Here is a 15679-nt window from a genome sequence, read left to right on the forward strand (position 1 = left end):
GATTTATTTTTAAAGGTCAAAGATTCAATGTCATAGAGGAAGAACCCTTCTTGGGCATGTATCAAATGTATTTGAGTCAACCTAGTGTCTAGATCAGCACTCCAAAGACAAGCACAATCCTCTTGAAGAAGTCACCCAGCAAAATGAATAAAGAGCACTAAGGTCGGCTCAAATAAGATGACACATCGGTTCACTCGGACAAGTCGGCTTAATTTGTGGACGAATTACTATAAATACCCTGTTGGACTCTTTGCATAAGGAAGCAGAGAAATTGTATGTATCTTTGAGATTTTCGCATAAAAATTATAGTGAGAAAGTTCAGTGTTTTGGATGAAGTGCAAATCTCGAGTTCCCATGAAGTTTTAGAGGACTGTCACAGGAAAGGATCTCGGATATCACAGTAATGAATTTCGGATGTCTCTGTAACTGAGATGGGTAATTACAGTGATAAGTATCTCTGTGTCTCAGCCTCCTCATGATCACAGTCTCGGCATACTTAACACAGTCATAATCCATACTAAACGCAAGCATTGTCTCGGTGATCTCTCAGTAATACACTCTCGGCTTAATTATAATGAAAAGGATCACGATGATCCCACAGCAACACATACAGTGTAGGCGTATTTGTTATGATGAGAATAATCTGCTCTCTACTTGCTCACTGTCACAGTCTCGACATAACTACAACAATGAGGATCTCGGTGTAGGGAGAGAACATACTCTGTCTTGGCATACTAAACAGTCTTAGCATATCTATGATGACGAAGATCTCAACGCATGGAGAAAACACAATCATAGACTCGGTATATTTGTGATGAAAAGATCTCACAGTAACACACCATGTCTCAGCATACTTCTATACACAGTCATGATCTCGGCATAATATAAAGGTGAAGGTGCAGCAAGGTGCAATGATCTCAGTGGTGTAAATAATAATGACTTCAATATAGCAGCAGTGATGACTTCAATAGCAGTGATGAAGAAGAGGATTGGTGTCTTGGTCTTGGAGTGGCTTAATAGGTCAAGGCTCATGGTCTTGGTATTTGTCAATTGGAATCTCTATAAGAATAATTTTGTGCAGGTTTTCCTCTCCAAGAGGGAGAGATTTATCATTTTGGCCCTGGCAGAAAGCCAACATCTTGTGTTCTTGTCTCTTTGTTTTGGTAGCTATTTGATGAACTAAGAAGACACACTCTAATATTAAAAATTGTGCTAATAAGAAAATTAAAAACACCTCACAAATAGTTATCATGACTAGAAGAATCTCATTAACTCTAATTGCCCTAGATTCTTCAACAGTGTAAGTCTGTCTGTCCGTCCATTTAAAATAAAAATAAATTATGTTTTAAATAGAAAAATAATGTTGACTATAATAAAAAAAAATGAATATGTTGTAAAGTAATTAGAAGTAAAAAAGAATGTTTGAGTAAGATGTTTAAACCTTATACTTTTCAAAAATGTTTCAATAAGAGATTTAAATAAACTGTTAACAGATTTATATTGACGTCAACTTCATATATGTCTAATATATAAAAAAATTGTTAAAATAAAATATTTTAATATTGTATATACTAAAATATTCAATGTGGGTTATCAATAAAATATTTTAATACTAATTAATATTGACATATCCTTAAAAATACATTAATAAAAAAAAACCATTTTAATTTGCCCTTGGAAGTACATGTTATGTAAAATATTTTATTTTAGTCCTATATATACTCTATATAGCATTTAAAAATATAATTTAAACAACGAAAAATTACACATTGTATTTTGCACTTTAAAGAAGTTTGCACGTAAAGAAATTTGATTCCTCTCGGCTTATGTTAGATCTGTACTTAAGATGGATCTATGCTGGTGGTTAATGTGATTGCTATTGGAAAATAAGTGGAAATTATCATTGGACTAATAAAAGAACATTGAAATAATTGCTGCAAACATAGCATAGAACAAACCATTGTTATCTAAATTAACATCAAGCAAGCAGGGTGGTGAGATATCTCTGCGTGTTTTTGTAATTGGACCAAGTTATTCCTTGCTGGTGTGAATCAAACCGAGGTCAAAATTCTCCCTTCGCTGGCAGCATGTCATTTCTGGGGACAAATATACATACAAATCTGAGTGGGGACGAGTGGCTGTACCTTTCGGTGTTCACGTGTCTGATATTCTCTATACTGGCTGTGTCCTTTACAAAGAGGTACCTCTGTATGTGGTTATTGTTGCTGGAATATATGCCAACACTCTTCATTTTGAGGACTGCCATTCTTCATTCAAACGACTGATATTTGAAGGTTGCTTGCTGAAATAAGTCTTAGGTGCATCTACTCTTATTGCTCACTGTGTTTGTTATGTATTAAATCAGAAAGGGACTGTCCATGCTTGAGTTTATTATTATATAAGCATTGTACCAGTGGCATATACATTTCTGGGTATAATATAAATCAGTCCAAGTTAATCGAAGTCTCATTTTGGTATGTATTGAGTACTGTGCAAGTCTATTTGGTAATAAATTTCGAAAATCACCTACAGCTCTTTGCATGCAAACTGTTTGTTAACATACCACAATGAACCAGACCTTATAAACTCAGAATTTTCGTGGGTTTCCAAGTAGGAACATTACATATGGGTATTGTAAAATATGGAAAATTGTCTTATTTCTTTGTCAAGTCCAATGGTTTACTGGTAACAGACTAAGCAGTCCCTGTCAGGATGATGTTTTCTGTCAAGCAAATTTTGAAAGAGGTGGCAAATTGCAATCCAGTTTTACTAAGGCCCCTAACTTCTGATGTATACTTACTGGTTCAGATATATATATATATATATATATATATATATATATATCCCTTTTTCCAAGCAAAAGAAAAAGAACAGTTAATTATGTTATTTATCCATTATTGCTCATGTAGAATCCAGGATCCCATTCTGCAGATGTACTAATTTAATAAGTTAGTTATACATATCAGTCATTAGGTTTGGTTAGACGGGTTTGGTAACTGCCCATGCAATAGACACCAATTATAGTAAGAAAAACATGCATACATGTAAATTACAAAGCAGAGTCATTCCTTTGGGCCAATCTTAAAGAACTCATAAATCCAGTTGAAAGTAGAGTAACTAAGGTGTATAAAGAATACCCTCAAATAAGGGATGCAGCTTTTTCTGTAATATTTGAAGTGATAGGAACATGCTATGAAAAAAAAAGTATAATATAATGAGAATTTCACCCACCTGCCAGCTCTGCAACTGATGTGCTGCAGGCAAACTTCTTTTGAAGTTCAGAGGCTAATGCATCAGCATCAACTAAAAATGACTCTAAGCCTGAAACTCTTGTAACTTTTTTATTTCCCTGGCGGCGTTCAGTCATTATCTGGACAGTTTTAAGTGCACCCTTTCTCACAACTGACTCATTTCCTCTAATCACCCTGTGGTTGGATTGCATTCGACTCAAAAAAGTTGACCCCAGATCTTTCTTGTGAATCTCTGTTGGATAAGTTGACCCCTTCTTCACAGTTCCTTTATAGAGAGCATCACACAAAATAGCATTCAGCACTACCGTAGCTTTGTCATGTGGCTTTACTAAATTTTCCTTCTCCACATAAGAAAAAACAATATCAACAGCCTCTGATGCAGTATATAACTGGCTTGGGTTAGCACCAACTGCCTCCAGAATGGGATTGATGTGAATGGTAGATTTCCAAAGTTCAATGACCTCAAGTTGTGTTTGTGATTTAGAACTCTCACTTGGAACGGGGGCAGTTGCTTCTGCCACATTGGCTTTTCTCTTCTCAGGCTTAAATGCTTGATAATCTGGGTGTCCACGGTTTACACCAAGAAACATAACCTCCTTTCGATGTTTATCTTCCTTCGCTGAAATCTATTTCAAAAAACAGAGGACAATGAAAGAAAACAAGTCAGCATAAAAACTTTTCCCTTCTGCCTAAAATGTCATAAATAATTCGTCAAAGCAAACAATAAATAGCAAAAATCCGAAAGTATTGAATAGCTACTATTAAAAATTAAACTAAATTGAAAGCACTAAATAATCATTTTGAATATGTCAATACCAGTCCTGCAGAGGATTTTGCCAGTAACCACTTTGAAAGCTTCTTGTGAGAAGATTTCTTGATGTCCAGTGTTATACCAGGGGGCCTGCATGCTAGGATGTGGTTTGACCTTTACATAAAAAAATACTATAGATTAGAAATGACTAAAAATCTGAAGTGACAGAGAACTAAGACTTTAATCCATTAGCTTTTGGCTTGCAATAAATATGAAAGCTTGCATGCAATAGATACAAAAGCTAGCTGTTAGGCCTCCACAACAGGTGAATAGAAAACCAATTAGGAAAAGGCAACAGTAAAATAGTCTTATTTATAATAGGAAATAGAGTTTTCCGTTTATAAGGTGAGAAACAACTAGAGATGAAATATCAATGGGGCACACTGAAGTTTTAAGTAACTTTCAAAAAAGAATTAAGTTTACAATAAGATGCACAAAAGAACTCTTCAAGACAAATCCAAAGATTAAACCCCATCATTTGCGGGAAGCAAGCAATTTCTGTATAAAAGCCTATCACCTTTGGTATTATTTTGTATACCAGCATTTGATAGAAGGGACACAACATCATTATAATAATAATAATAGTAGTCATCATCATCATCTAATTTAAGGCCATAGCTAGCCATGCCAAGTTGATGTATGAGACCCCCTTGTTTGTGGGACGAGACATACATACATAGTTTCATATAGGTTTAACTATGATAGCAAAGGATATTTATTATTATGTCCCAGGTTATTTCAAGAGATTGTTTCCATTAAAAACTCAAAATTTTGTTACTTAAATTCCATTGTCATATGTAAAATAAAAATATTTGACATTGGGAATACTATTAGCTGTCAATTAGACCAAATTACTTGGTAGAGACCGAAAGTAAGAAATTAATCAATCTCCCCATCCCCCTACAAATGGATGTAGCTGTTTTTTCCACCAACCACACCTTGTGGGGTTAAGGGCTTTTCTCGCTAAATTAGGTGTGTGTGTAAGGCGTTAAGAGATGGGGATGTCCCCTATTCCCAACTCTCTCCATTTAAGCTCTCTCCCAAGGAAGCTAAGGGAGGTGGTCCCTAAATGAAAAGTTAAGTTAAAAGGTGATGTGAGGTTTCTAGGAGATTATTAAGGTCAATTTGGATTACTTGAGATAATGCAAATATGATGAGCAATATAAAATGAAATATACTTCAATAATCATCAACACATAAATCAAAGATAAGCATATAAGACCAATGTTTTACAACTCCGACTCGGACTCCGACTCGGCCGAGGATCGACTCCGACTCCGACTCCGACTCGGTAATGACTCGGTCGTTGTAAAAAATACATTAAATATTTATTTTTTTTATAAAAAAACATAATTTTAAATATTTTAAACATAATTTTAAAGATTTTCATTCAAGTTTCCAAACACACAACATTATAATATACATGGAAGACAACATATGATCAAAGTAGGCTCATGAACCAATCCATTATATCAAAATGGTACCCAATGGCAATAGTAAATACATAGTCAACTGTAGTCTGTCATACATGATCAAAGACTCAAGAGTCAAAACAAAATACAAATAACCAAGGAGGCTAGTAGCTACTGCCAGAGGAGCCAAGATCATCTCGACCAATCTCTGGATCATCATCATCAGAGTCAGACAAGGGGCCCCATGGCTCCTCCTCATCATCATCGTCTCCAACTGCAACTGTAGAAGTGGTGCCAGTACCACTAGGCTGTGCAGCAGATGCAAGCTGAGATAGAGTACAAATGCGGCTGCGCTTCTGTCGTGGCTGAGCAGAGGAAGGCGAAGCACCTACAACTGGAGTCCTACTAGCTGGCTGTGAGACTGAGGCTGGTGGATCGGGATCTGCATTCAACTGAACAAGCTGCAGTGGATGTTCAACATCAAGTTGATCAATCTCAAGATCCTCATCAGGATCAAACTCTGGTAGACGACTCTCCACTACCCAATCTGATGTTGGATCAATGTCTTCCAACACAATGGGATCTGAATCAGGTCTTTTGTTCAGCAATTGGTTCCGTCTGAGCCGAAGGTTGTATTGGACAAAAACTAGATCATTCAACCGTTTTTGCTCCAAACGGTTTCTCTTCTTTGTGTGAATCCTCTCAAAGACAGACCAATTACGCTCACACCCAGATGCACTGCACGTTTGACTCAAAATACGAATTGCAAACCTTTGCAATTCAGGGCACTGGCCACCAAAGGCCTCCCACCATTGTGCTGCAAAAAACATAGGAGTGTAATGAATTATGAGTTAGATGAAGGCTGAAGCTCAACAAAATTACAAATTATATCTAACTTTCAAATTATAAATGATTTAACAAACTTTAATAAAAAAAGTAAAACCATTAAGAAATTGAAAATTGAAATTTTTGTTTACCTGGCTCATCTACTTCTCTTGCAATCTTTGCTAGGTTCTTCCCAAAGGTACCTGTTGCATTGCTGAAGGATGTGACCTGCTGATGTATCAGCAGCTGATCAGACTCCGATGGGACCATGCGCTCAATGCAATCAACCAGTCCATCTCTGACCTCCCCCCTCAAAGCTCCTGACTCCTTAGCTTTATAATGATACCGTGGGTTCAAAAAATACCCAGCTGCATGTATAGGGCGATGGAGTTGATTGTTCCATCTTTCATCAATGATTGCCCAAATGGGCCCATACTTTGCCACTCTATCCGTGTATGCTGTCTTTATTTGCTCCTTTGCTTGATCCATAGCCTCATAAATGAAGCCCATAGCCAACCTTTCCCCATCCACCAACCGCAACACCTTAACTAGTGGCTCAGCAAGCTTCACAATCTCTGCTGCCTTTCTCCAAAAAGTTTCATCATGGACTTTCCTTTTCAATTCTCTGCCTTCTGGTTTGTTAGACCAACTGCTTTGATTCCATTCATCATTGGAAAACATCTTTTGCAAGTTTCTATGTTGGGAAAGCATAGATTGCAATGTCAAAAAATGTGTAGCAAATCTAGTGATGGCAGGCCTAATAATATCCTTGCCTCCAGTGTGTTTCCTCATGAGACTCAAAACCAGTGTATGATTTTAGATAAATTTTGTTATGCTTTTGGCATTATCTACAGTGTTTCTGACCCAATCTAATTTTCCAATATCCTCAAGCATGAGGTCTATGCAATGTGCAGCGCATGGGGTCCAAAAGATGGTCTTGTGTTTTTCCTCTAACAGTCTACCAGCAAGAACATAGTTAGAGGCATTGTCTGTGATGATTTGAACAACATTAGCCACCCCCACATCCTCAATAACCTCATCCAATAGCTGAAACAACAAGTGGCCATCTTTTACCTTATCAGATGCATCAACTGATTTTAAAAACATGGTTCCCTGTGGGCAGAAGACAAGAAAGTTTATGATGGTACGGTTTCTTTGATCAGTCCATCCATCTGACATGATGGTACACCCTGTCCTTGCCCATGATTCCTTGAAATCTTGCAAATACTCATTAATTGATTGAATTTCTTTCTGCAAACGAAACCCCCTTAGCTCTTGCATAGTAGGGCCTTTGAAGCCTTTTCCAACAGCATGTATGGCCTCAAACATAGGCTCATAATATGGTGAACGAGCAGCATTAAAGGGGATATCAGCATCATACCACCATCTAGCTATGTAGTCACAAGCAGTCTCCCTCAATTCTTTCTTCCAATGGTCATCTAAAGTGGGCTGAGCAAGACCTTTACTAATACTAACTTCAGGACCATGTGCATCTGATGGAGAGGAGCCTGAGTGAGTGAAAAAACTTTTGATAGTCCCATCACCCTTCATTCTACCCTTTCCCTTATCTTGAACAGAAGCAAAAGAGGGAGGAACATAACGGAAAGGGTTTGATGCATCAGTTTGAGGGATAGAGGAAGAACCCTCAAACTCATAGTGGGGGTTGGCAGCCATCATTCTTTGTATCTCCCTCTTCCTCCCAATTTCAGCCTGTATCTCTTTTTGCCTAGTCTTTTCTTCTTTAAATTTTTCAAAGCTTTCCACCAAATTCTTTCTAATCTCCCCAATTTGATCAGAGGGACATGCAGTAATTTGGCCTTTAATCCCTGCCAAGTGTTGTTTCAGCCTATGAATCCCCCCAGGACCTGACTTAATTTTCCTATGGCAAAACTTGCAACACATCTCACTATCAACCATTTCAACATATGCCCAAGCAGGATCTTTTGCTCTAGGTGCCATTTTTTGACTAGGAAAACAATCTAAAAATGAAAAAAAAAAAAAAAAAATTGATTCAATGTTCATTTATTTGACTAAAAACACTCTCTAAGCTATCTTGATATGCACCTAAAATTTACTAAGTAAAAACAGATTTATAGAGGTGGAAAAAAATACCTCCAGGCACAAACTGCCTCCTCAAGCTTGCTCCAAGAATCAGCTCCTCAATGCTGCTCCAAATGGCTGCCCAAGAAGCTCCTCACTCCAGCTACAATGCTCCTCCAAGACTCCTCACTGCTGCTCCAAAACAAGCTCAAGAACTGCTCACTAACTCTCAAAGAAGACTCTCACTCAAATGCATAAGACTGCTGTGAGTGAAATGAGAGCATTTGGCTGTCTTAAATAGAGTTTGGGAGGGGGAAATGGACCCCAAAAGCATTTAACAATCTACCATTACCCTTTGGAATCCACAAACCCTACTTAACTTTACCAAAAAACAGCAAAAAAGTGAATTTAATTCATAAAATACGCTGCCCAGCCGTGCTTTTAATGACTCGGCCGAGTCAATACGGACCCGGCCGGGTTGACCGAGTCATAGCTGACTCGGTCAGCCGAGCCGGGTTGCTGGCCGGGTCAGTGTTTTGGGGTTTGACTCGGTCCGAAACGGCCGTTTCGGTTTCAACTCGGCCGAGTTGTAAAACAGAGTATAAGACCAATGTCTTCAATATTGCTTCAAAATAAATAACAATTGCTCTAAAAAAATGAAACACAAGTAACCCTGTCAACCAAATAGATGTTAGAATAAGATGATATCACTTGCAAGATATAGAATTGTTTTCAAAGAAATGCTTTCAAAGTATAACCATTCACAATTCTAAGGTATGTAAAGAAGCAATGAACAATAACTTGCAATGAAATAAGTTAAAACTTCACTTGCAAAATGAAAGACATGGTACTTTCCCAAAAGAGATATTAGAAGATAATCAATTCAAAACATTTTCATCATGACAAGTATGTAAATAAATTGCAAGTAAAATAGCTTGAAAAGTGAAATGTGTTATTATGAAATGCACTTAGCGAAGGTTAGATGCAATTATCTTGGTTAATTTTAAGCTAAATGTCTACTCTAAGTGAGAGATCTTCCTCTTGAACTCTTGCCAAAAGGTAAAAATTGGAGTGAATGTAAGAAAGAGGGGCTGAGGACATAATGGTGTCATTAATGATACCCTTCCCCTCAGTCTTACGAGCCAACACGTGCCTTCGTTCTTACAAGGGGAGAAGCCACTTTCATAACTGCAGGATCACACACTCTTTACCTTACTCTGTATCAGTTGAAAAAATTTATCACGAAAATCTATTCCCTATGATGTCTATCAACCAAGCTTATGCTTGGAGGTTAATTGAATAAAAATGCAAACTATGCTAAAATGCCTAAATATAATGCAAACAAGTTTTCCCAAGAGATATTTGCAACACTTCAAAATATTGGAAATGAGATAATGTTCAAAGTAGCTTGCAAATGTAACTTCAATTGGAAAAGGAAATTAGCTTGCAAGTAAATTAAAATGATGTACTTTTGCTTTGCAAAAGAGGAAATGCCTCAAGTAAATGAAAATGTTCGCAATGGTGTAACTTGAAAACCTTATATCAAAGTTGTGCAAAACTGTTAAAATTGGCAACTAGGGCCAAACTCCATGTGGGTCATCTGATTTATGGCCGCTGATATTTTTCTTGGATCCCTCTCATCGAGAGGTGTAGGATTGATCTAAAGATCATCCGATTCCGATAAGTATTCATGGAGTTATGAATTTATTTGTGTTATCAGACAATTCGTCAAGGTCGGCCAGCAACCAAATAACCCCCACATGTGCTCAACGTTTTTAGTATAAAAGGAGGTGACTTGATAGTCATTTCTACACACACATCACTCTTGATTTCTCTCCACTTGTTCTGGGTTTTAGTGGCAAAATAAATCTAGATGATGAAGCCCTAGACGCAGGAGGAAAGGAGACTAAGGGAGCTACCCTAAAGATGATGCCCTAGCAAGGAAAACGTAGTCCTAAGGAGGATGCTCGAGCCGCAATCCTAAGGAGGATGACCTAGCTACAGTCCTAAAGGATGTCTAGCCGCACTCTGCCCTAATCCAAGAAGACGCAGTCATGTTGTGAAGGAGCTAGCCCTAAGTTGGAGGCAAGGGAACTCTGTCTTAGCCGCAACAAAGGAGAGCTGAACAGCGTGGTTATAGAGGCCTGTTTCATGATCTTTGGAGGGTCGAGTTTGCTGTAATGGCAGCCGAGATTACTCCCTAAAGGGCTGAGACAAGGAAATGTTGTTGCAGCCTGCATGGAGTTCTTAGGTGTCTAACTCATGGTGATGGGCTATGTAGGTTGCTGTGGGTAAGCCGCAAGTTCTACGAGCAGTTTAGAGGGCAGCGTAAGGTGTTTTGAATGGGTTGTAGGTGGCAGCAGAGGTTTGTGGTAGGCCGCAGGTCTAGCCACTCAAAAACAGGCCAGTGTGGAAATGTTAGGGGTTGCCATATGCCCAGAACAGCAGCATGTGGAGGCAGCTATCTACCTTGACTAGGTCGCGGTTTATTGAGGTTGTTCAAGGTATGTTTTGGGCATGATTGTTGGGTTGTTGTAGGTTACAATGGGACAGTAGCAATGGCATGGTGCAATGGGACAGCAGCAATGACATGGTGCAACAATGGCACAATGAGACAGCAACAAGGTGCAACAAGCACATGGTGGCAAGCATGGTGTTGCAAGCACATTGGGACAACAGTATGGTAAGAAAGGTGCAGCAAGCACAGTATGGGAAACATGGTGCAGCAAGCACATGGGACAGTAGTGGCAAGCATGGTGCAGCGAGCACATGGGACAGCAATAGCAAGCATGGTGTTGCAAGCACATGGGACAGCAGTATGGAAACATGGTACAACATGCCACATGGGACAGCAGTGTGTCAACATGGTGCAGCAATGGTACATGATGCAGTACAATGATGGGTACAGTCATGATTAGTGAAGCATGATGAGATGCAGCATAGTGATGATGGGTGCAGCATGGTGAAGCACAGTGAGGCGCAGCATGATGATGAGGAGCAGCATAATGATACGTGCAACATGGTGATGGAGTCACCTGGGAGAATCAGTTGAAGCAGCATGTCTTCAACTGAGTTCAACTACCTCATGTATCATCTACTTAGAGATGATCTATGCTCTTATTTAGATAAGTCAAAGTGTTGACTTATGTTGTATATGTACTATCTCTCTCTTTCTCTGTTGAACTATTGAAGAACATATAAGAAGAATTGATCAAGGGTTTCCCCACATTGGGGTTTGTCCCTAGCTAGCGCCACATCTTGTGTCCTCTTGTCTTGGCTTGTCTTCTACAACTTATGTTTATGTTTTATCTGCAATTTACTATTATGTTGATGTGATTGCTAATCTAGAAAAGATATTGAGATAACTGTGAAAATTGAAATAAATTGCTCTAAGCATAGGACATACCTAAAATTAACATGGTATCAAAGCTGAGGTGAAGACAACACCCAAGCAAGAGTGAAAGAGCAATCCCCAAAGACAGTTGGGAAACAACAAAAGGATCAAGGATTCCTCATCCCTCTTCAAATTCACCAAGAGTGAAGTCAAAGTAGAGAATATTATCAGAATGGCACAGCAGAAGCTTTTGATGGCCTACCTAAAGATCACTTCAATGGGAAGTCTGAATCTAAGGGTGGAAGGAAAGGCAGATGCCTTGGCTGTAATAAGTTTGGCCATTATGCGAAGGAGTGTCTGAATGTTACGGACACATCACTTGATGATGATAACAATCATTCCAGGGACATCTTCAATGATCAGAGGAATGACAGGTAATGCAGGTCATCAAGGAAATAGCCGACTCTTCAAAGAAAGCAAGGAACCCCAGGTATGAAGAATCAAATGTTGTTTCTAATAAGATAAAGAAGCATTATCTTATATCCTCCAGACTCTTTGGGAATCTAGCTTATTGATAGTAGTGCTTCAAGGCACTTCATCGAATAGAAAGAAGCTCTCTCTAATTTGATAGAGAAGGAAACAATCGTGGAGATTATTCTTGGAGACGATACCACCTATCCCGGAATGGGTGTAGGGAATGCTACCCTTCAATTGAATGAGGGTAGCACGATTCATTTACAAGTTCTTTACGTACTTGATGTCAAAAGGAACCTCGTGTCCATTTCGGCAATGGAAGTCAAAGGTTTCAAGGTGGCATTCATCAATGGAAAGGTATGTGTTTGAAAATGGAATTTTCAAAAAAGCTTTTACTCATGGGTTCAAGGCTGACAATTTGTATCAAGTTGTAGGAAGTCCATTGGGGACCATGTTGTGTGACACATCCCTTCAATGGCACCGGAGGTTTGCCCATCTTCATTATAAGGCCCTACCCGATGTGAGTTAGATGGTGAAAGGGATGCTTGAATTCAAGAAGAGCATGGAGGTACATGTCCGAGATGTACCGGAGGAAAATCTTACAAGGGGACCATTCCCTGCATGTAGCAAGTCCACAGATTTGGAACAACCCGAGGGGTTTGAGATTCATGATCGGGAATCTCATGTATGCAGGTGGATGAAAGCTCTCTATGATTTAAAGCAAGCACCCCGAGCTTGGTATGAAAGATTGACAGTTATCTGATGAAGCTGAGATTCACTAGGAGTGAAACCGATCCAACCATTGCTTGAAGGTTGTGGATAATAGACCTCTCATACTGGCACCTTATGAGGACAACCTCTTTCTAACAGGTGCAGACCCTCTCATTTGCAAAAGTAAGAGGGAGTTGGATTCCGGATTTGGAATGGTGAACTACAAGCCCGTGACTATCTCGATGAAGCCTAACTTTAAAAAGTTATGTGGTAGTGATGCCAGACCTGATTTAGGAAATGCCTTTGAGTTTCATAAACTCATACTAGCATTGATGTTCTTGGTGAACTCCCGTCCGGATATATGTTTTGCAGTTTGCATGCTGAGCTCATATATGGTTGAGCCTCACTGGATTGGTGCCAAGAATCATTTGAGATATCTTCAGGGCACAATCTCTCATGGATTGAGATACACTGTCGGAAATGTGACGCTGCATGATTATTCTGATGCTGATTAGTCAGGGAATGTGGAGGATCGCAAGATCACTTTTGGGTGTTGGTTCTCTTTGGGTTCTGCTTTGATATCCTAATGAGCGTGAAGCAGAAGTCAGTTGCTTTGAGCACCAGTGAGACCGAATACATAGCTACGAGTATGACCTCGTGTGAAGCTACCTGGTTGAGGAAGCTCTTCAGTGAGTTGTTTGGACACGTGTTGGATACCACCGTGATCTTCTGTGACAACCAGAAGGGGATTTGATTGTTGAGGAATCCTGTATTCTATGATTGCTCCAGCATATAGACATCAAATACTACCTTATTTGGGATATGGTACATCGATAAGCAAGAAGGCTCCATCGCATTGGGATTGATGTGCAAGTCGCAGACATTCTGTCAAAGCCCCGAGGAAAGGTCAAATTTGTGACTTTCCAGAACGACTTGGAGTCGTTGAGAGACCCTCTTATGAGGGTCCTGTATGATGCATGCATTGAGCTCTAGGAGCTCCGGGGGGCTTGGGGTACTTCTTGGAGCAACAAGCGACCATAGGGCGACTCACCCTCCCCTAATGGTGCGTTGTGTACAGGGTGAATGGTTCAGCCTTCCCCTGTGATACCCCGTGGCGACTTATGGACAGGATGAGTGGTTCTCTTGTCGAGGCATCCTACCCATGCAGTCTGGGACTCATGGGAAGTACCTCTCATCTGGCCAATGAGTAGGGAAATGGGGTAAGGGACCATAGTAGAACTATCGATGGACACATCATTGTATCTACCGTACTCCCTATGCTAAGATGACCTGCACTAACCTAGGATCAGTAAGAGTGATATAGCTCATTCTCTTTTGATATTGATCCGGGATCAATGAAACTAACTTCGGGTCAGTATGAGTGGTTTGAGACACTCTCTTGTGATATTGATCTGGGATCAATGAAACTAACTTCGAGTCAATAAGAGTGATATAACTCACTCTCTTTTGGAACTGATCTGCGATCAGTAAGAGTGGTATGACACACTCTCTTCATATGGGACTGACTCCTGGTCAGTAGAGAATGGTATGAGACATTCTCAATCAATTCTTCTTCTTCATGGTTCAGCAGAGTGGACCAGAGCAGAGCAGTGTAGGGCACTGATGGCAGAGATAGTACAGTCTGGCAGATGGATCAACGGATGGAGTTCTCCCTAGTTGACAAGGAGTGTTAAAATTGGCAACTAGGGCCAAACTCCATGTGGGTCATCTGATTTATGGCCACTGATATTTTTCTTGGATCCCTCTCATCGAGAGGTGTAGGATTGATCTAAAGATCATCCGATTCCGATAAGTATTCATGGAGTTATGAATTTATTTGTGTTATAAGACAATTCATCAAGGTCGGCCAGCAACCAAATAACCCCCACATGTGCTCAACATTTTAGTATAAATGGAGGTGACTTGATAGTCATTTCTACACACGCTTCACTCTTGATTTCTCTCCACTTGTTCTGGGTTTTAGTGGCAAGAGAAATCTAGATGATGAAGCCCTAGATGCAGGAGGAAAGGAGACTAAGGGAGCTGCCCTAGAGATGATGCCCTAGCAAGGAAAACACAGTCCTAAGGAGGATGCCCTAGCCGCAGTCCTAAGGAGGATGACCTAGCTGCAGTCCTAAAGGATGTCTAGCCACAGTCTGCCCTAATCCAAGAAGACGCAGTCATGTTGTGAAGGAGATAGCCCTAAGTTGGAGGCAAGGGAACTCTGTCTTAGCCGCAGCAAAGGAGAGCTGAACAATGTGGTTATAGAGGCATGTTTCATGATCTTTTGGAGGGCCGAGTTTGCTGTAAGGGAGGCCGAGATTACTCCCTAAAGGGCCGAGACAAGGAAAGGCTGTTGCAGCCTGCGTGGAGGAGTTCTTAGGTGTCTAACTCATGGCGACGAGTTGTGTAGGTTGTTGTGGGCAATGTTTTTAAAACCGTTTTGAAAAACCGGTAACCGGTCAAACCGGCCGGTTAGCTAGCTGGCCGGTCCGAACCGGCCAAAAAACCCGGTCAGACCCTTCATTTCTCCGTTTTTGGGCCCTAACCGGTGAAAACCGGCCGGTTTAGGATGGAACCGGCCGGTTTGTATCAAACCGGCCGGTTCCGTCCTAAACCGGCCGGTTTATGGCATGCCCACCGAATCTTGGAAAAAGGCGTTGGTGGTTTGTGGTTTAGGGGTTTTGGGGGGGAGGTAAAGGTATTTTCCCTCCAAAAACACCCTCTCCAAGCTATAAGAGACCCCTCTCACTCTCATTTGTCTCACACAACTGATTTGGAGTGTTTGTGAGTGTTTGTGAGTTTGTTTGTGAGCTTGGAG

At 40.1% G+C, this 15679-nt stretch overlaps 1 protein-coding gene across 5 annotated transcripts in view; it reads right to left on the minus strand.

Annotated features, from left to right (window-relative positions):
- The window catches only part of LOC149183947 (eukaryotic translation initiation factor SUI1 family protein), a 254582-nt gene that overhangs the window by 34913 nt on the left and 203990 nt on the right, over window positions 1-15679 (minus strand). For all 5 annotated transcript variants that reach the window (XM_089417340.1, XM_089417344.1, XM_089417343.1 and 2 more), the window contains 2 exons: window positions 4068-4176; window positions 3232-3877 (listed from right to left, as the gene is read on the minus strand). In XM_089417340.1, the coding sequence (XP_089273466.1) occupies window positions 3232-3877; window positions 4068-4176 (755 nt within the window). The remainder of the gene's footprint in view (window positions 1-3231; window positions 3878-4067; window positions 4177-15679) is intronic.

This window comes from Pinus tabuliformis, chromosome 3_2, assembly GCF_031772625.1.
Source record: "Pinus tabuliformis cultivar Carrire ecotype Pingquan chromosome 3_2, CPIR1, whole genome shotgun sequence".
In the NCBI taxonomy this organism is placed as follows: domain Eukaryota; kingdom Viridiplantae; phylum Streptophyta; class Pinopsida; order Pinales; family Pinaceae; genus Pinus; species Pinus tabuliformis.